At 43.6% G+C, this 20,682-nt stretch overlaps 2 protein-coding genes across 5 annotated transcripts in view; both read left to right on the forward strand.

Moving 5' to 3' along the window:
* LOC139924884 (apoptosis-stimulating of p53 protein 1-like) overlaps positions 1 to 11,781 on the forward strand; it is a 28,653-nt gene extending 16,872 nt beyond the window's left edge. Inside the window, exons 7-18 of one of the 3 annotated variants that reach the window (XM_078289840.1) lie at positions 1,848 to 2,022; positions 2,843 to 3,042; positions 3,192 to 3,356; positions 3,902 to 4,094; positions 7,200 to 7,333; positions 7,493 to 7,943; positions 8,272 to 9,059; positions 9,178 to 9,315; positions 9,439 to 9,608; positions 9,757 to 9,923; positions 10,462 to 10,661; positions 11,099 to 11,781. In XM_078289840.1, coding sequence (XP_078145966.1) covers positions 1,848 to 2,022; positions 2,843 to 3,042; positions 3,192 to 3,356; positions 3,902 to 4,094; positions 7,200 to 7,333; positions 7,493 to 7,943; positions 8,272 to 9,059; positions 9,178 to 9,315; positions 9,439 to 9,608; positions 9,757 to 9,923; positions 10,462 to 10,661; positions 11,099 to 11,140 — 2,823 coding nt within the window. In that variant the 3' untranslated portion in view covers positions 11,141 to 11,781. The remainder of the gene's footprint in view (positions 1 to 1,847; positions 2,023 to 2,842; positions 3,043 to 3,191; positions 3,357 to 3,901; positions 4,095 to 7,199; positions 7,334 to 7,492; positions 7,944 to 8,271; positions 9,060 to 9,177; positions 9,316 to 9,438; positions 9,609 to 9,756; positions 9,924 to 10,461; positions 10,662 to 11,098) is intronic. The other 2 variants (XM_078289842.1, XM_078289841.1) reach the window with 2 other exon arrangements.
* Positions 11,782 to 15,902: 4,121 nt separating this feature from the next.
* LOC139924882 (disheveled-associated activator of morphogenesis 1-like) overlaps positions 15,903 to 20,682 on the forward strand; it is a 46,321-nt gene continuing 41,541 nt past the window's right edge. For both annotated transcript variants that reach the window (XM_071916093.2, XM_071916095.2), the window contains exon 1: positions 15,903 to 16,027. The gene's annotated coding sequence lies outside the window, so the exon portion shown is untranslated. The remainder of the gene's footprint in view (positions 16,028 to 20,682) is intronic.

The following is a 20,682-nucleotide window of genomic DNA, read 5'->3' on the forward strand; positions in this document are numbered from 1 at the left end:
CTGTGAGAGAATGGGCTACTATTGCTCTACTCTGATTCAAAGAATCCCATCATGACCTGAACAGGGCCAAATAGTTATGTAACCAATGAATTGTCTGATGGGACTCAATATGAGTCACAGTTTTGGGATTGTACAGTCTGTTAGAGGTGATGTGCACAGACAGACACCACTTTATGCTTACTCAGGCACATGCTAATTGTTCAGCATATTGAACACTATGACCTTACCTTTCTCTAACCAGTTGCTTCTCTACTTTGCTGCAGTTTTACATAGCTTAGATGCAAATTGGCCTGTTAATCATTTCCATCCCCCTTAATGTTGATTTTGATGCTGTAGATTCAGCAACAGTATTGGTTAGACGTTGTAAACGTTGTCGAGATTTCTCTATGTCATGGGAGGAGCAAGGGCAGTTGGCAGCAAACCTCCTCATATTCAGTCACTCTGGATTCCTATATATTAACACAGCAGGACAACCATGCTTGTGGTGTGTTGATCAGTCGTGCAAGATGAAGCCCACTGTAGACCCTGAGATGTGTAGAGTATTTATTGCTTTTGCTGTGGTGTCTCGAAAGTAGGCCCAGTTGAAGCCCTGCAGTCATTTGGAAACCTGGGCCTGTCATTTCCTATTTTGGGAACTAAACTGGAGCAGTGCTCAGTTGGATAGAGATGAAGTCATCTGACCCTTCCTTCAGCCCTGAGACACGGACTTGACACAGCACAGCACAACATTTCATTTAGTACATAAAAAGATTTAGTTTTAGGGTATGTCTGCCAGGTGGATTTCTGCATAAGCTACTTGAAGCCCAACTCTGGTGTGGTGTCTTGCTGGTTTTGCTTTTCTGCGCTGCTTTTCTGTCACCGTTAGCCTTGACTTCAAACGAATACAAGCACTGACCAGTTAAACAACATGTGACCCAGTTAGCCTCCTCCGTATTATCAAATTAAACCAGATGGATTTGTTTTGAATTATCAAGGAGAGAACTTTGAGGAAAAAGAAATATGCTGTAGCTAACAGGTGCCTTGATAACATTATCATATCATTATCATAGTATTATCATCACATCTGTTGGCCTGGCCAATAGCAAATCTTATTCTTAGTGACCAGGAGAATGTAAATTATACAAATGATTTATATCTTTTATGCAATTGCATAACAAGCAGCAAGAACTAAGAAGTGAAAAGACTACCTACCCAGTGATTGTCTGTCGTTTTTAAAGCACCTCTCAGCTGTCTTGCTGCTGCGGTTTATTGTTTTATGGCAATGCACATTTGCCAGTCTGGACACATTAACGTGTTCTTTGATCTATAAATCTGTTACTGTGAACAGCTAACAATGCACATCTGCTCTGTAAAGCTGATTTTGTGAATAGCCAACAATGTACATTTGCACACCCTGCATACATGCTCTTGCACTGAACCGAATAGGTGAACTGCAAACATATGTTAACCCGTAAATATGTCAGTAGTCAACATAGTGAGAGTTCAAACCAATAGTTGCTCTGTTTTGGTATGATGGAGATCCTATATCTTTATCTTCAATATGCCCTATTTTGGTTATGATCTTTAATATGTTCTGTCTGTTGTATTCTTATCAGTATCCTGTTCTTTAGTGCTGCAATGACCCAATTTTCTCAAGGGGATCATTTGTTTCCTCTTTTCTCTCGTCTTATAGCTCTTGTATAAGCATTTCTTGGTATTTCAAACTCTGTTTTTAAACACGATAAATAAAACCTAAATTTAATCTCAACTCTCCCCTGTCGCCCACTCTTTCCCTTTCATTCCCATCCTTGCTGTCCTCCCATCTTCTTCCTCTCCTGCTCGGTCAATCTCTACCTCACTCTCTGTAGGAGCAACGTTTGCGTTACCTGAAGCAGCAGGAGCGGCGACAGCAGCAGTCTGTTTCAGAGAGCGAGAAGCTGCAGAGGCTGAAGGATCGAGTGGAGAGCCAGGAGGCAAAGCTCAAGAAGATTCGGGCAATGAGAGGCCAGGTGGACTACAGCAAGGTCATCAATGGCAACCTGTGTATGTATACATGTCTATAGTTAAAGCAGCATTTCATTGCAGTGAAACTTTTTAAACACTCATATCCTCAAATATATATTCATGAACAGTCCCCCACCGATATTGACAAGTCTGGGTGTCTAGTGATGTTTTATCGCATGGTTTCACTAAGTAATTCTTCACACACAAACTACAGTGATGTCTTCCAATATGATAATGTTTTCTTTGAGAAGAAGAAAATGAGTCAAAGTAATATTGCTCATTTGTATCTATCAGTAATAAGAGTCAGAAAAAAGCCTGCACACTCTTGGAGACGAGGATTATGGATTTTTGGATTACAATTGCACTTAATATTGTAACGTCAACATTTCACTCTTTTTGTTAACGCATAAAGAGGTATGTTTAGAAAAATGTTAGTCTTCTAACAAAGTGAAATATTGCTTTAAATGCATATTACAGGTCCACAAATATACACACACAGGTTAGCACAGACTACAGAGGTAAATGAACACAGACTCCATATTTATGCTCAAACATTAGGAAACCTTCTGCCTTCTGGCTAATTTGGAGTTCAAATAACCTCGGTGTGGAGAATGAATCTCTTATCTCGATAAAGATTCTGTAATATTAGTAGCCTGTTGGTTATTATTTGTAGAGATGCTACATACAGAATGTGGACAGCAACAGTTTCTACAGTACAGTGTACTGTAGAACAGACAACAGACATTGGCAAGGTTGTGCGCATAACAAAATCGGCCCAGTTAACCTGCTAACCTAGTAGTCAACCTATAGTCGGATTATGAATGAGTCGTGCTGATTGTTTTGATCTCCTCCCACCCAGCGGCAGAGATTGAGCAGGTGAGCAGCCTGTTCCAGGAGAAGCAGTCTGAGTTGCAGGCGGCCGTGCTGCGGGTGGAGCAGCTCAGCCTGCAGCTGGAGGACCTGCGACGAGGCAAACTCAACGGCATACAGGCCGCCCTGGGAGGCCAAGTCACCGGCACCGCTGCCCTAGAGCTACGCAAACTCTACCAGGAGCTCCAGGTACTGTATAGTATAACTAATGCTGCATGTATAGTGTATATTTTTCTTTTTTCCACTGTGTTTACATAGCATACTACTACAAACTACTGTAGTATCTACTGTTTTGGTGATTCTCTATTTGTGTGTGTGCGCCTGCTTATCATCCTCAGATCCGGAACAAGCTGAACCAGGAGCAAAACAGCAAGCTGCAGCAACAGAAAGAGCTCCTCAACAAGCGTAACATGGAGGTGACGCTCATGGACAAGCGCATCAGCGAGCTGCGGGAGCGCCTCTACAAGAAAAAAGCTGAGGCACGTCAAAAAGAGAACCTTCCTGTAAGGCTAGGAGCGCCCCACACATCTCCTCATACAGATTGTCTTTGTTGATTTTGTCAATGTTTCCGGTATAAAGCTCCCTGTCTCTGTAGAAAGTCAGTTCAGGCACTCTAATTGTTCATTATGCAGTGAAATGGGAAAATTATAATGCGTTCAGCACGGTCGATCAGGCCATAGTGCCTTCTCTGTTGTCCATGAGACCGTGGCTGATTGCTTTCATCCTGGGCTAATGACCAGGAATAGGCAGCTCCTTTAATGGAGAGCTCCATTTAGAGTTTGAATATGAAAAGTTTAATATCCAAAGCCACATATCCACCAGCTGTGGAAAAAAAGATGGCATGAAAGTGAAATTCTTTGTGGAATAGTGATGAAATTAATTACCTATACATTTGACTGTCACCACTCACTAATTTTGTGTGTTTGATATATAGGGTATAGGAGACAGCAGTGAGTATAATAATGTATATGCATACTGAGCATTTTTCCCTTTCAATACTCAAAATTCTTTTAACGTGTGAAATTCTCCCTTCCCTCCTCTCTTACAGCTCAACAGAGCCAACGGGCCTCCCTCTCCCCAGCCGGCTCCTGGGACTCTGGGCCGCGTGGCAGCAGTCGGGCCATACATCCAGGTTCCTGTGCCGGGCCGACAGGAAGGGGGCTACTCCGTACCGCCCGATCCTCTGAAGCCTCAGACACTGGGCGTCAATAACCAGGCCAACCACAGCCGCTCCAAATCAGGTTGGTAAAATTCTGGCTTATGGACATCCACAAAAAGTTACATTTACTCGGAGTTTCCCATTAATTCCCAAAATGCAACAAACGGTAGAATACAAAAAGTAAAATATAAATTTTGCAGTGGCCTCTGACAGGTGATATAATAGCAAGTTTTGCCGATTTACATGCAACTTTCCTTATTTGAAGGTGAGTGGGAAGTTGTCTTCCCCTAGTGTTTTTCCTTATTAATACAGTAGGAACATGGAGAGGGAGACAGAGTAGAAGAAAAGCAGGTGAGGATGTTGTGGGATTCAGTTAAAGAGCAGCGTGGATGCATGTAGTTCCAGAGGCAGGAGTCTTAAACCACTACACATTTTACACATCTTGCATGAGTGGCTTGTGACAGAAATCCTCTCGGGGCCCAACTGTTAAACTGTTTCCTTTCTACCTAACTTTTCAGTTCTCCGCCTTGACTTGAATTCTGTGTTTCTTTTTCCTTCTTCTCTAAGCTAACTTTCTTCCTGTATACTGTGTTGTGTATATTGTGATTCCCTCCCTTTCTTTCCTCTTCTGTCATGTGTCTATGGTGTCTTCTCTTTGTGACGTCTTTGTTTCACTGGGGGTGGGAACGCTGCATGGGGCAGACGGTGTGCGAAAGCCTCCCGGCCCATGGAAGGTGTCTGATTTAGACATCGTTGTGGACCCGGTGCCCCCGTCCCTTCCAGAGTCACACCCAGGCCCCGGAGCCTCCACTGGCTCTGACGGCACGTCCCGTGAGTGCACAGGTTGCATAAGCAGAGGGATGGCACCTTCTGAACCTTGTCTCTCAAGAAGTGCACAGGATCCTCAGCATGCAGTTGGAGCTTTTACTCCACATACTACAGCCGTGTCCCGTAAACGCTGATAGTCAGCCATATTAATCACAGACGAATCTCAATGAGTTACTTATTAGTTTAATTGGCCAGGAATATAAGATTCCCAAGAATGGGCGCTGCCAGATCACATCATGAGCCTCTTACACCGGCATCACCCCGCTGACGTTTTCATACTCCTCAAAACAGATCATCTTGAAAAGTGATGCATGATTCGCTCCACCAGTTCCAGTCCCAGTTCCAGACGAAATGAAGTTCGGTTGCACAGCGGGGGAATCTGAGAACGAGATGCACTTCTGTGCCTCATTAAGTTGAACTATTGCTGAGTGTTGGAGGCATCCTTGTTTGGCATCATTCAACATTCCTGCACCATCCGACAGTGCAGTGTGTATCCAGTTTTTCTGAATTGGCAAGAGTGCATGTTGACATTTCATTTGAAGTCTTTCCTCTGTGGGATGGCTAATGACGGCACACTAGTAGGCTGCCATCTTTAAACGCTTTGCAGGCTTCCTGCAGAAATTTTACTCGTAATTCACTCCTAGCTGACATCATGTCACATGTCAAGAAAATGCCAATGACAAAGCGCTGCTGATCCTGTGTGTGCATGTGTCTGTGCACGTGTGTACACTTTTGAGAGGGTTCAGTGTGTCGAGTGCCTCCGCTAAATTTACCCATGCAAAGCAGTCCAACATATTTGGGCTTTCATTTAATTCCATAACCTCACCAGCCTGCCTAACCTTAGACTTCATGTCACGTTCTCACAGCAATCAAGTTGTTAGAATCACTTTACATGCACAAGGAACTTGGCTTGTTCATGTAAAAATGTCACTTTCACTTAGCATCTGTCACTCCTAACAACCTGTGACTACCCAGGGCAAGTATATCACAAATCTGAAAGCTGCTTCCTTAGATTGTGGAAGTATGTGTTTGTAGGCCCTTCTTACTAGTAGTGTGTTAGTATCTGGTGATTTACACCAAACAGTTGCCACAGGTATCAAATAGCATATTGGAAATGTTAATTACCATAATTGCCACAATGACATTTGGGTCCATAACAACATATTTCCAATGTGCTGCCATATTGCTTAAAATAATTGCTGTCAACATGTACCACACCCATTTCTGTTTTTGTTTTTTTTGTCTTTCTTTTTTGTCCTCTTTCTTTCACCCTATCCTTGCTATCTAATAGTGCATTTTGTATCTTATTTGTATTTTTGGAGTGTTTTTAAGAAACCAGTTTTGTGTTAGATGGACTTGGAATGGAGACACAACACTGACATAGTGGCAGTTCCTATTGTCTTGCCCACCTAGCCATTTAGTTAGTCTTAACAAAACTATAACACTGGATGACTTTACGTGAGCAGAGTAGTAGTAAAATAGTAATTTGTCAATATTCATTCCCCATTGCAGCCGTTAAAGTGAAGGCTCAGGATTTTTATCCTATTGATCAATAACCCCTCTTAGAACATAAAAGTATTCATGCTGGTGTTTTTGAGAAATTGGTATTTGGAGAAGAAACAGGGAGGTGCTCAACCTCCCTGTTGATTCATTGTCATTTCCAAAATTTCCATACTCTGATGAAGGTCTGTGTAGCTAGCAAATAAAGGAATTGGTGTATATTGCAATAACAGTGTGTGGGAATTTCTTCATCCCTAGAGAAATTAGTATTTCTTTGCAATGCTAGTTTAAGTCAATGGGGCGTGAAACCATTTCTCTGGAAAGCCATTCCATTTACTTCCATAAGCTGTGGTAGTAGTGAAAAATAAGCAATAGAGCTGTTTGAAAGGAATTGTATGTGGTTTCTAGAGAAATGGTTTGATTCTCCATTAACTTCTCAGTGTTGCTTACAAATCTATCAGGGAGCAGTTGCCAAATTTGCATAAACAAAATGCAAACAAGAAGTTTTTGAATGTCTCTGTGCCTGGTTAATAGGATAGGCTTCTTAAAATCCTGAACCCTCCATTTAATACCAGTTCCAGGTTTAAATGGTATAGATGTATGTGTATAACATGTTACACATAGTGATGTCCTTCAACTAGAATCCAATTATTCCATTTAATGTGGTTAATCAGCTACAGTTCAAATATTGAAAAGAAACTAAATACCATTCAGACCTCGCTCTGGTCGACATGCTTTATCCCAGTCCTATGAGTTCTAAATGCGGCCTCCGCGTCCCATACCATCTCCATCATTGGAAATTATCTTCTTCTCTCTTATGCAACACACTGATTGTGTCTCCATCCTCTTTCTGCCCCAGCTAATGATACTGGTTGGCCTGCTGTAGGCAAGAACAACGCATCCCTGAAGCCCCCCGACAGAAGGGACTCTGGGACTGATACCCAGGGAAAGAGCCCCCCTTCAGGTTCCCCTGTTGCTCCAAGTGCAGACAAGGTTGGTCCTCTTCCTTGAATGTATATGGGAAAGGGGTATCCGTTATTTCTGTAGGCATTTACTTTATATGATTTATTTGAAACTTTTGTTTTCTCACCTTTCTGTACACCAAACTAGTTTTAATCACGGATGTTTGTGTGTCTTCATGCTTCAACAAAGGTGCTTGACTCCAAGATGGCAGTCTCCTCCCCTGCCATATCCAAGCCACAGCCGCCTCCCTATGGCTCCCACCTCACCTCCACAACCTCAGGCAGCTCCCTGGAGCGCCGTAAGGATGCACCGCCTCCTCGCCCCCTCCCCAACCCGCCAGCCCCCGCTTGGCCCCGCGTCCCCCCCTCCACAGGCTCATCCTCCCAGCAGATCCAGCAGCGCATCTCAGTGCCCCCAAGCCCCACCTTCCAGCCCAATTCCCCGCTTTTCCCTCCTGGGCTGAGCGAGCGATTGGATCCTCCTCTGGCTGTGGCAGTACGCCCGTTCATCCCAGACAGAGGATCACGGCCTCAGTCGCCCCGCAAGGGACCGGCTACCATGAACTCCAGCTCCATCTATCACATGTACCTCCAACAGGCGGCACCAAAGAGCCAGCCACCCAAGCCTACACTCAAAGCAGGTAAGAGGGCTGTAAGAGATGGACCAATAAGGGAGGGAAGCCTTGCTTTAAACTATTTGTTACAGAAAATGCTCTGCCTGGATTTGATTGATTGATGCTTTATTGATACATATATACTGTATTGTGGCATTTTGGTATCAGTGCTACCTAGATCCAGTTTTGGCTTTTAGATAAAAATGAATAAGGTGGTCCTCAAGACCATGAAGCCTCATAAATGTAGCAGCAGAGGAGTTTCCACATGAAACAATGCATTATAGAAGAACTTTAGTCAGTATAGGTATTTGGAGTGTCATGCCCTCACATTTCATTCCACTCTGTTTGTCTGTAGTATATGGAAAGCCCGTTCTCCACTCCAGTTCGACACCCCCCTCGCCCCTGCCTTTCATGCAGGCAGGGGGGGCGTTCCCCATGCTCCAGGGCCACCCCGGCGGAGAGGATACCTTCGACGGAGAGTTGGATGATCTGGAGGGCTTCCAGCCCCTGGAGCCCTGTGCACCCCCTCCCAGCGTGGAGAACATTCCACGACCACTCAGCCCGACTAAGCTAACACCCATGGTGCACTCGCCGCTGCGCTACCAAAGCGACGCTGACCTGGAGGTGCTCCGCAAAAAGCTGGCCAACGCTCCGAGGCCCCTCAAGAAGCGCAGCTCCATCACAGAGCCGGAGGGCCCCAGCGGACCCAACATCCAGAAGCTGCTCTACCAGAGATTCAACACCTTAGCAGGGGGCATAGAAGGAAATGCAGTCAGCGGAGGAGGAGGTGGTGGCGGCGGCGCAGGCAACGGAACACCGTTTTATCAGCCGGCCAACCCTCCCGGCTATATGGGAGGCGACTCTGTGGCCGACACAGACAATGGAAACCTCCCTTCAGAGACGGAGCTTCCGCCACCACCCGGGGCGGAGGAGCCGGGCTGCGAGCCTCCGCCTCCACCTACTGACGCTAATGACAACCAGCCACTGCCCCCGCCACCAGAAGGACTCGAGGAGCCTGCTGAACCGGAGGAGTCGGAGGACAACAACAACAACAATTTGGGAAGCTCTGAGGCCTTGCTGCCCAGCCCCATGCCGGAGGTCAGCACTCCAGAGGAGAGCGGCACTGTGGCCTCGCAGCCCCTGGTGAGAGACACACATACACACACTGCCGGTTACATCTCAGCATTTACATACAATACAGTTTCCAGGAATAAATCCAGTCCCCAGTTACAGCCCTCTTTTCCCCTCTCCATTGTAACAGGAGAAGCGCACAAACCTGAAGAAGCCGAACTCGGAGCGCACCGGCCACGGCCTGAGGGTGAAGTTCAACCCTCTGGCTCTCCTGCTGGACGCCTCATTGGAGGGAGAGTTCGACCTCGTCCAGAGGATCATCTATGAGGTGTGTTTGTATGCCCACACATACAATAAATACACACATGGGTGTGTATTTGCATGCACACTTGTTTTGCAGTAGTTATCCCGGCTAGCTTTTTGTTTTTTATTACCCCTTCTCCTGGGATAGGAACTCGTCTTCTCATCTGGGCCGCTCTCTTTCCAGGTGGAGAATCCTAGCACTCCCAACGATGAGGGCATCACACCGCTGCACAATGCCGTGTGTGCAGGACATCACCACATTGTCAAGTTCCTGCTGGATTTTGGCGTCAACGTCAACGCCGCAGACAGTGACGGATGGTGAGTCCTAGCTCTCCGACATAAGGGGTTTGGATGATGACACAAATTTGAAGGAATTTGATTCAGTTCGATTGCACGATTTGCCTTTGTGTCCATTAACATATTGTGTGTGTCTGTGTGTTTTCCTGTTTGTACTTTGTGTGAACAGGACTCCACTTCACTGCGCAGCCTCCTGCAACAGTGTCCATCTCTGTAAGCTGCTGGTAGAGTCGGGGGCGGCCATCTTTGCCAGCACCATCAGTGATGTGGAGACTGCTGCTGATAAGTGTGAGGAGATGGAGGAGGGCTATATCCAATGCTCCCAGTTCCTATACGGTGAGTATCCTCCCCATCAAACTGGTGTGCACTGATGTCATTCTTAAAGGAATAGTCCACCCAAAAATGGAAATTAACTAACTCACTCTGTGTCTGGTTTTCGTATGAACTTCAATGGCAGTTCAACAGACATAGGAGTAAGTAGTTAATGACTGAATTTTCATTTTGTGGTGAACTATCCCTTTAACAGACATGGTTTCCCCTCATGAAATGTACATGAGCCAGCTTCCCCAACAGTATCCTAAGTCAATTTGATGGAATTTGATTTAATAATTGGAGACTTTTTTTTTTCTTTCTTTTTTTTTGATAGACCACATCCATACAGACATTATAATGTGCAGCTGTTCTCTGCTCCAATACAAATGAAATACTATTTCCCAAACTGCATGGAGATAGCAGATCACATGATGAATAACAATTAATAGCAACCAGCAAATAGTTTAATAGCAACCAGCAAGGAAGAAAATCATCTAACCACGCAAGCACACTATTGTTTCTTTACACACTGATGGTTTCTTTTTGACTTCTCATTGTCCAGGCGTCCAGGAGAAGTTGGGTGTAATGAACAAGGGGACGGTGTACACTCTGTGGGAATACGAAGCTCAGAGCCCGGACGAGCTGTCGTTCAGCGATGGGGACGCCATCACCATTCTGCGGCGACAGGACGACAGCGAGACAGACTGGTGGTGGGCGCGCCTGGACGACAACGAGGGCTACGTGCCCCGCAACCTGCTGGGGGTAACGACACCTTACATCACATGTCATATTTGTCCGGTTTCCATGAACTTATCTATGAAAACAAAAGCAATCAAAGTTAGGTTCACTTACGTATCAGTCATGGGTGCGCAAGTTTCAGGTAATGAAAATGCAAAATGGCAAGAAGCAACCAGCCTAAAAAAAGGCTGAGCGCTGTCCTCCAATTCTTTAATTTGGAAGTGAAATCGATTGAACAACCATTGACTAAACAAATAATTTTATAATTTTGCAAACAAAACATGCAAACATTGATATCACAAAGACTGAATTGATTTTAATCAGTTGTAGAATTTCTATTTGTGTATTTTCCTTGCAGCCGCTTAACAGACAATTGCATCCACACAGCCTACAATCTATTGTATACCGATGTTGAAAGTGATAACGACCGTTTCTCTTCTTTCTCTTTTACCTCTGTGCAGCTCTATCCCAGGATCAAGCCTCGCCAGCGCTCCCTGGCGTAGTTTCTCACTCCGCTGACCGTCGGGCAACAACTGGACCGGTGACAGAACCAAGAGCAGAGAACAAACGAGCCTGGTGCTCTCTTCTCCCCGTGGCCATAACTTCCCCTGCCTTGTGCTTCTCCCAAAACCCTTTCTCTGAAGCATCAGGCAGTGAACTCTGACGTGCATATTTACACACACACATACTCACTCACACACACCACACACACACACGCACAGAGTCAAACACAGTGAAACACAAGCACTCCAAATGCGAAAATCTCTCATACCACTCCATCATTACCCAGCTGGACTCCCACCCTTCACCCCATTGCTCTGTCATTGTCCCAACTTGATTTTATCCTAATTCAGTGTTAATTCTGTATCAGACATCTCATTGAAGAATAAAACACTAACCCTTGTCTCAGTGTTTCTGGCCAGCGCTCACACTTCTTCAGTCAGCTCGCGCCCCAGTTTGATCAGCATGTGTTCTGCCCATGCTGTCATTTCAGAATGAGGTCTGTTGGTTTACATGACACAGAAGTTGGGTGGCGAAATCCTGGCTTTGTCAGTGAAATGTAATTTGAAAAATAGGATTTTGAGTGTGCTTTTGTGTGCCAATGTGATCCCTTTGCAGGAAAGTACACTATCTCAACAGTGTTTTTTTTTTTTTTAGATCTGTTTTAGCAGAAGTTGGTCCAAAATTTCTATCATTATATCATGAGTTTTATCTTGCTCCGGTCGAGCCACCAAAGATGAATATAGATTTAACAATATGAAATCTATCACTGTTTAATCAAACAGAAAAGTGAGTAAATCACTTGATATGCTGCAATCAGTAAAGATTAATAGCTCCCAGGATTTGATGAAAAGTTCTTCAAGCTATTCTCATGGAGAAGGAAATGGATTTAGGAGGGTAAACCAGAAAATATAGCTAAACTCAGTCATAAGCTCACATTTCATGAATCTCATTTCTTTTCATGAACACCATTGCAAGACTTGTTTGCTCATTCAGTGTCATCAATTCAAAATGCACAGACTGGATGTGTGGCAAGGACATAAGAATCCATTGTTCTGTAACGAGATTTCAAGACCTATCAAGTTGTTTGGTAAAGAAACTGCATTTTTGGATGAGAAATCCAGACAGTTATGTGGAGTTTATATTTTTGCTTGTTATCCCTGCAATGAACAGACCATATGCTGCAGCTGCCAAAGTGTATTGTCATGGTAATGGGTAACAATATTATGCTTTACCAAAAAATGTTGCCAAACACATTGAACGAAGCTGTGTGTCTGCACAACATCTGTGGAGAGCGTACAAGGCTACAAACTGAAACGTCTCTTACTCTGGTTATTTCAGGAATTAGGATTTGGAAAATAACTCCTAATCACCAATTCAATTATAATGTTCAGTTCCACAAAGCAGATTTACAAAATTTAATCAGCTCCATGTGGAGGAGAGCGATGTTAGTCCTTAATGGTGATGTGGGGGGTCAGTTTGGCTGTTTTCTTCCTATTGGTCGAGGCATTTAATCAGCGTTTTTGATTCGTTTAGGCATTCGAAATAACTTGAACTCCACTTCCAAGATCCACAGTTATCCTGACTAATGGCATCTACTGAGATTCACCCATTTTTTTTGTTTGTTGTTTTTGTTTTGGTTTGACAACATGGCAAGAAGAACCTGGAAGCAGGATTTCTCTAGATGGAATGGAGAACTTGCAAATATTTAATGGAATCCAGACACTGCACTTGGGGAAAACATGATATTTCCAAACCATCTCATGAGCTTGGTTTTCACCACAGTACCTAACAAAGCTAACAAGGACTCAGTCATTTTAAATAACATTTTTACAAAATCCTGAATTCTTTGTTTTCTCATGGCTGCCAGGTTTTAGTTGCAGCTGTACATGTGTTTAATTATCTCATGTTACAGTTATTTTCTTTCTCCCTGGCAAACCCTTACACAAAATACTCCTCTCAGGATCAACATGGTGCTGCTCACTCTTCCACCACCGAAGAAGTGATCTTATGTTTATTGTACTCTCAACAAACATCACCTTCATCTGAGCAGTGAACCAAACCACAATCCAGTCCCAAATTTAAGTCTTATCCATCCATCATAGGCATAAGCATTCATTGATGGATGAAGAGCGCGTCTGAAATGGAGAGGTTCAAATTCAGACTTCAAATCCGCTTCAGACAATCCTGAATTTGCCAAGTCCTGTTCCTTAAGTTGCCGCCCCCCTCGAGGTAATAAGCCATTCCAATAACACTATTCCCTCTAATACATGTGTATCTATCAGATCATTCAACATCGTGAAGCTCACCATCCTGTTCTGAACCTTGAGTGACTGAGTATTATGCCAAGTGTGCAAGCGGCCCAAGCTTTATCACGACCTGAACCTGTACATAGTGTGAGGAGATATGAAATATGTTTGACTGTTTGCTGTATGGAGCGGTGGGCTTTCTGTACGAACGCTGTACTCACACATCCGATTCTGTAAATGTGAACAATAAAACAGAAGCTCTGGCATGACAAGAAATGTTTTTCAGTGTTGTATCGGCAAAATGATTCCAGGTCTTTCCCTCGAGATGCCAGGCAAGAAGGATTTCAGAGACAAAGGAGGAATATTGGAGAGACAACTGAACAATTGGCTTTACTAATATCTCAGTGTATGTTTAATTTCCCTTATTTATCGTATATAAACATTTCAAATAGTTGCCTTTCCCTATCTGTAATTAACACAAGTACAAAAGGTGTGAATGGCTGTTAGTGTTGGTGCAAGCAACAGCTGCTTTTACACAAAATGTACAGCATGTGGGGGAGGGAACAGTAGAGCTGCTTCATTAGAGCAGTGTAATGGTAAAAGTATTTTGGAAAGTGGGAAGAGTGCTTCTCCTCCCTGCACACTGATAGAAAATTCAACAGCATGAATAGAGCATTTAAATGAAAAGAACTGTCATGGTAATGCCACTAGATGGCAGTCTAAGCCATACAAATGTAGGAAGAGGTAAGAAAGTTGCAATATTAGGAGCTGGAGATGTTTTTTGTTTTGTTTTTTGCAATCTCAAAATACTTTTATCCCATTTTAACACACTTTGACATGGCTGTCAACTTTGATCCTTAAAAAGAAAAGATTAAATTAGGATTTCACTCAGCCACAACAGAGGCGACAATAGTCTGGCCATGGTTTTTCTGAAGAAACGTTTTGATGTTTTGAGTTGATGACTGGTTGGGCGTATGGAGTGTGTTTGGCAGCATTTTTTTTTGCCCTTTACAGCAGGGTTCTCAAACTATGAGCCAAGACCCAAAATGGGTCAGAGGCCAGTGTCTGGTGGGCCCCATATATGACACGAGTCATAATATTTTCATGAACTTTTCTCCCAGAGTTTTGACACTGCGTTCCTCATGTGGGTCCTGGGCTGAAAAGTTGAGGCATTGCTCAAAAAGGCCCGTCCGTTACACAACTGAACAGTCTGGACAGCAGGCGGTGATGACTCTACATCTGGTGAGCAGCATGTTCCTGACGGGGCAGAGCATCTTTGAGGGGCTGGAGCACAAGAAGAGCTCCCACATCTTCAATCGTTTTCACTAGGGAGCTGGGTGCCATTTTAGTAACAAAGGGTCCCTCTGTTTCATGAATACACTGAAAGAAGATGATCATAAACTAAAATCTAGGGTGGTTTGTTGTTGTTGACCTTCTGAGGGAGAGGAGCTGTTGACTGGCTTTCTTCACTGCTGATGCTGGTCCTCCTCACCGCATCATATTGAGGTGGAAAAGCATATCACCACTCTTGTGTCTCCAACTCTTTAGTTTTAATGCATTCATGTGGAGGTTGTGTGAAAAAACTATAAACCATATATAACACCCTGTAGGAATATTATAGCGATTCCATTTGGAGATAAAAGTACCATAAAATATACGGTCTTTACAAGCTTGACTATCACACCAGAAGTCCCTATAGGAATTTAAAAGGAATACTATAGTGACTTTTAGTTATAAATAATAAACCAATGATAGCTTATTTAATCTCTGACACAGAAATGCACTGAGATGTATGCTGAAAAAGTGGGTTGAGTTGAAAAACATTGCCACATACATAGTAATTTACAGTGGCAGTGGCAAAATGGGACAGTGGATTTAAAATTCTTGATGTTTGTGTGTTTTCCATCATGTCTTAAAATTTATTTTCATGATCAAAAGGTGGATATGATACTTTCACCTGAAGCTTTTTATTTTGAATATTATTTTGAATGGTATTAAACATTGTAGAAATGTCAGTCTCCCTTAGATTATCTCATATGACTGCTGGGACAAACTGCCTTTAAGTAGGTGTAGAGAGTGGTATTGAATAACCCACATAAGATTACATGAAACATTAATGATTCCTGCGGGGAAATCGGGTCATAGCAGCAGCGAACAACACATAAATAACAATAGAACCAATACAAAATATTGAAGATAATACAAGTACATCAGGATAACATATTGTGAATACTATAACAGATACATAAATATATAGGATAGGCCTATATGTAGCATCTTCCATGACACATTTACAGGTTAGAAGCAAGTAAGGCCAGCCTTGGTCACGTGCACTTTAAAAGCTTATGAGACCCAGTAGTATTTTTAACATTTCTGTGTTGATAATATCCTATATACATACTACAATGTCCAGAAAACACTGGATTAACAAATCTTCACGCATGCGCCTGAGTCGTTTCGTGTAAGTAAGCGAATCGGTGACGTCACACGCAGCCCGGACCAACCAGTCGGTTGAATCATCTCGCTGTCTGGCCTGAGTGTGTGTGTGTGTGTGTGTGTGTTTTTTTTTTCGCTTTACCCTTTCGCCTACCTGATGAACTTGTGGATACGATTAACGAGAAAAATGAGCAACGTTACGAGGTAAGAACACCGTCGTCAAAAAACAATAAACTGTGTCGGTAACATTAAACAATGCCCGTGTGGTTTCACCGGGGACGTTTCATTGTGTTGACCGTCCGTACCGGTGTGGCCAGTCAATACAACAGCCATCATAGCTAATGCGTTTTCACCGAAGCTACCTATTGCTGCTTTTCCGTTAAATTTCCCGTGTCTTCCCCGTAAATTCAGCTTCAGTGACCGAAACGTGAGCCAGACTGGCCGACGTGCAAACCAGCAACGCTGTTTTGACATGAGTCGGTTGACATTTGCATCTCTTTTACAAAGTCTTGTTTTGTCAACTCTGTCTGCGGCGAGCTGTCTGACCTGCTCACCTGGGAGCTGTACAGCTGAGTATTATTATCAAACCAGCATCTTCAAAACAAGGTCCCTGCTGAGGATCATGTGGAGTTTTGAGGACAGTGGTCCCCCCAAACTGGGGTGCGGGGACCTCCAAGGTGACTTTGAGAGGGTTTCAAGGGGTCCCCTAGCAAAATGAGGAGTTCAGCTTCACTGTCATTTCATTCAGTAGAAGATACCACAGTAAGGGTGGCTATTCTGATCAAAGGTGTTTCTGAGAGTTATATACTTCTGTACAAAGTCATATCCAACAACCAAAATCTCCTCAAATTGGGTTCCTAAGGACAAAATATTGTCAAATGGAGGTCCATGGTCTAAGGCGTATCCTATTTGGGGTTCTTGACATTAAATACTATGGAAATCCTGTTTAAGAATTCAGTTTTCAGGGTGCTTGAAGGTGGACAGTACGATGGTGTTCATGTTATGCGTTGTGATGCGGTTGTGTTGGGATGGGAAGCAGAGAATAAAGCCCTCCAGAATTTGTATATTGATAAAAATATGGCTGATATGACATTTTTTTTGACCCTGCAAAGTATGCCATGTCAATATAAATTTGCATTCAATGTTGGCATTGTATTTATATTGACACACAAGGACTGATAATCTCTGGATATGTGCCCACGCCATACAGTACTCAGACATTTGGCTGACAGTAAAAGAGACCCAATATAATTGTATAGCCCTAAGAAAGAGGCATCAACTGCCACACTGTCACTGATAAAGGGACCGGTGCATTCACAGTTTTGTTGCGCTTTGTTGAGAAGTGGAAATGAATCACCTTCGAAAGCCATGAAGATACAAGTCAGTCGGAAAGCACAACAGGGGGATTATAACGGTATAATCACTCCAGTACTGGGCCTGTAACCAGTTGAATGCTTATCAGAAATGGCCTGCATTCCCGAGAATTAAAATGCTCTAAATCACTGAGGGCATGCATGTGCTTGTAATGGGCTGCGGCCTTGTGAGACGGCTTACCATGGTGAGATCTGCAGACGTGTTTTCACTGTAAACACGGGTGCGAGAGCGGCCTAACCCTAACCCCACACATACTGTACTGTTATGTAGTCCGCAGCCTTAACTACGCTCAGACAGGGAGTTGGTTTGACAAGCCCTGGCATTTGAATTACGTGTCTTGTTTTTCCGAGTAGGTGCACACATTGCGGATGATTAGTCTGTTGTCATCATAAGTGTACGCCTGTCCAGGTGGTTTGTGCTTCAGGGCTTTTTCTTTGTCTGGCGATGTTATTATCAGGTGACCTCTGCTTGTTGCTATCAGCGCTTTTCATGCTGCGGTGCAGGCAAGTGAGAGAACATCGCAGAACAGAGTGTACCAGATGCAGAAAGATGGTGGCCTGATAGCTGGACTTAATCCCCTGTTCCACAGAGCGAAACGTCCCAAACGTCAACATCAAAGTTGCCAGTTGAGAAACACTGAATGCACGTTACGCTGTGAGAGCCGGGAAAAAGGAGTGACGTCTGTTCTTTACGTACCTGGTCCTCTGTCTGTCTGTCTGTCTGTTTCTCTTCAACACACACAAACACTTCTGAAGCTCCCATAGAGAATTGGGTTAATGAACTGAGTGTTGGATTTCACAAGACTGGCAGTGTAATGGAGGGGCCCGGCCTCCCTGGTTGGCTCATATTAAGGACTACAGAGTGAAAGAGTAAACGACAGCACAGGCGACAGGGGAGGCCACAGCCTAATTATTTTTTCAACACTGGATGTCATTTAGGGGCTAGCCTTAACACAGCTGAGACCGCCATATGTCAGTGTGGCCTCTAGACGTTGTGTTGGCATTAATGTTCAGACGCAGGTGTTGAACCGCGGCCCTGTGGTGACATTTCTGCCTCTCAAAATGATTGAAAATGCCCATCCTCCCTTTAGATCTCAGATGGTCCATTTTGAGTATTCTATGTAGCATGAACGTATTTTGGTTGGTATAAATTATGTTTTTATCACCCTAAATCATATAAATTATATTAAAGCTAACTGGTAGCACTGTGAAAGACGGTTTGACTATTTTACTTTTAAGACAGTAGCTGTCCTTGGATAGCCTGTCTAGTTTTATTGGAAGTGCTTTAATGCCTGTAATTACTTTGCTCAAGCATGTAGTGTTATGTAGCTGATGTAGTCGGAAATATTAATGTATGAACTGTCACAGTTAATAGAGGATTGCTGGAGTGTCAGGGCAGCAGATCCAGTTAGTATACATACCATGTACTTGACTGGGTTTAAATCCTGACTCATGCTAGGCTGTCACATCTCGATTTCCTCTCTTTACTTAATATATGCAGCCACCAAAAACCAATGAAACGCAAGAGAAAAGTGGTCTGTCTACAAATAGGATAAGGGACTGTTAAAATAACTGAGAAACTTGATTCCTTTAATGTTTGAACCCAAGCTGTGTTTAAGTGCATTACCTTCATCCCATGTCAACATGCCAAGCTCTTGCTCAAGTCACTCCCAACAACAAATATATTAGAGCAGCCATTTTCATTTGAACTAGTCCGGTGATGTTTTCTTTTATGGGCTGACTTTGAGAACGCCTGCATGGTTTTAGGAACAAGCTGATCAATGTCAGTATCGTTCCTGGAGGTTCACCCTCTCCGTCCCTCTGTGTGATGTCTAGTGGATCCTGTGGGATAAACCGTCGGACCTGCAGCACTCTGCCGGCCGGCCACAACAATAGGCCTGTATGACTGTTTGAATGTGCCATTCTTTGCGCGGTGTGCTTCACTTGGGCCAGACAATGGCTTCATTTAGCATCCCTTCTCCGCCGAGGCCTGCTCCGTCACCATGGCACCCCTGCCCTGCCACACCCAGCCCCCCCAGTCGGGCCTGGCTTTGCACTTGTCCTCGCTGTTGGGACAGCTGGGGTTAGCTGGCCATTGTTGGCCACACCCAACCTCACACTTTGAGGATTGTTACTTTGTGGTCAAGCTGGAAAACCGGAGCTTATTATACATTTCACCCTAAAAACGTGAGTATAAACTATTATAAAACTAATAGTATAAACCAAACCTTCACCTTAGCCCTAACCTTGAGCTACTGGAGACCTGATTAACTTCATTGACTGGAGGGGGGGAAAAATCCCAAAAATGAACCTCTGTGATCATGGATTTTTGAAGATGTGTCAATTTTTTACTTTGCATTTGGGCCAGAAAGTGAAGTAAAGCGGATTAAAATAAATCATATTACATATACTGTATCACAGGCCCTGCTACAGGCCCTTCTTCATTTAAAATATCCTGGTTTTATTAGCCTGACTTTGATCCATTCTAGTCTGCCGTTTGATTCTATTTTTGAAGCAGTGCCAGAAATAGCTTTTAGCTATTTTTATGTTTTCATTTCATTATTTCTTCCAGCACCTTTTCAGTTTTGTGGTAGTCTGCTATTTGAGGCATAAAAATATATAGCTACAAAACAGTCTGAGGAAGAGTTTAAAGAGTTTAAATACCCACCCAATGATTATGGACTTTCTCTCTCCCTCCCAAGGTCCCTGGCTCTTGACCTTCCTCATTGTCTCGGGTTGAAAGGGCAGTAAACCCTTTTCCCAGCTCAGCCTCTGAATGGTGGCAGATTTTTAATTAATGGGCTTTGGGCCGACCAGCACTCAATCTTTTGGGAGAGTAATGGATCTTCCATGTCAAGTCGTTCCCTCTTTTCCTCAAATTCATTTGCAGTAAAAAATGCATCACAGCCACCTTATGATGTGAAGTGAAAAGGTTCAACTTTTCAGAATATGCTGTCTGAAAATACCCTCAAAATGACCGCAGACGCGTCGCACTTACATCTTGTAGTCATTGTGTCATTTCACATCCAAATAATATGAGTATAAAACCAAAACATCTAAGTGTCACTGTCCGAATACTTACAGAGCTCACTGTAAATCCCAACATGCTTCCAACAGTTGGCACATTAACCTACATCCCCTGAAGCCGGTGTAATCATTAGGCGCGCCCAGCCTTTTCAAGTCCATCCCAGTCACTGGTTTTGCAGTATCTAGACTTATCTCCGCAGAGCAGATCCCCCAGAGAAACGAGCCTTGATCTGCAGTCTTATGGTGCTAAAACTAGAACTGGGTGACCTATGAAATAATATTTTGGGCCGATCTGAACTTGTTGCAGATGTACCCTTGAGAGCACGGTACAAGCTGTGCTACTTCTGCTGCCTGCTGAGAGAGTTTCCTTTTTTGAGACTGTTTGAAGAGATGGAACAGCTTCATTCCAAAATATACATCCACCATTTGTGAAAAGGCAACACCGTCTCTTACAAAATG

Source organism: Centroberyx gerrardi, chromosome 18 (genome assembly GCF_048128805.1).
Source record: "Centroberyx gerrardi isolate f3 chromosome 18, fCenGer3.hap1.cur.20231027, whole genome shotgun sequence".
Taxonomy (NCBI): domain Eukaryota; kingdom Metazoa; phylum Chordata; class Actinopteri; order Beryciformes; family Berycidae; genus Centroberyx; species Centroberyx gerrardi.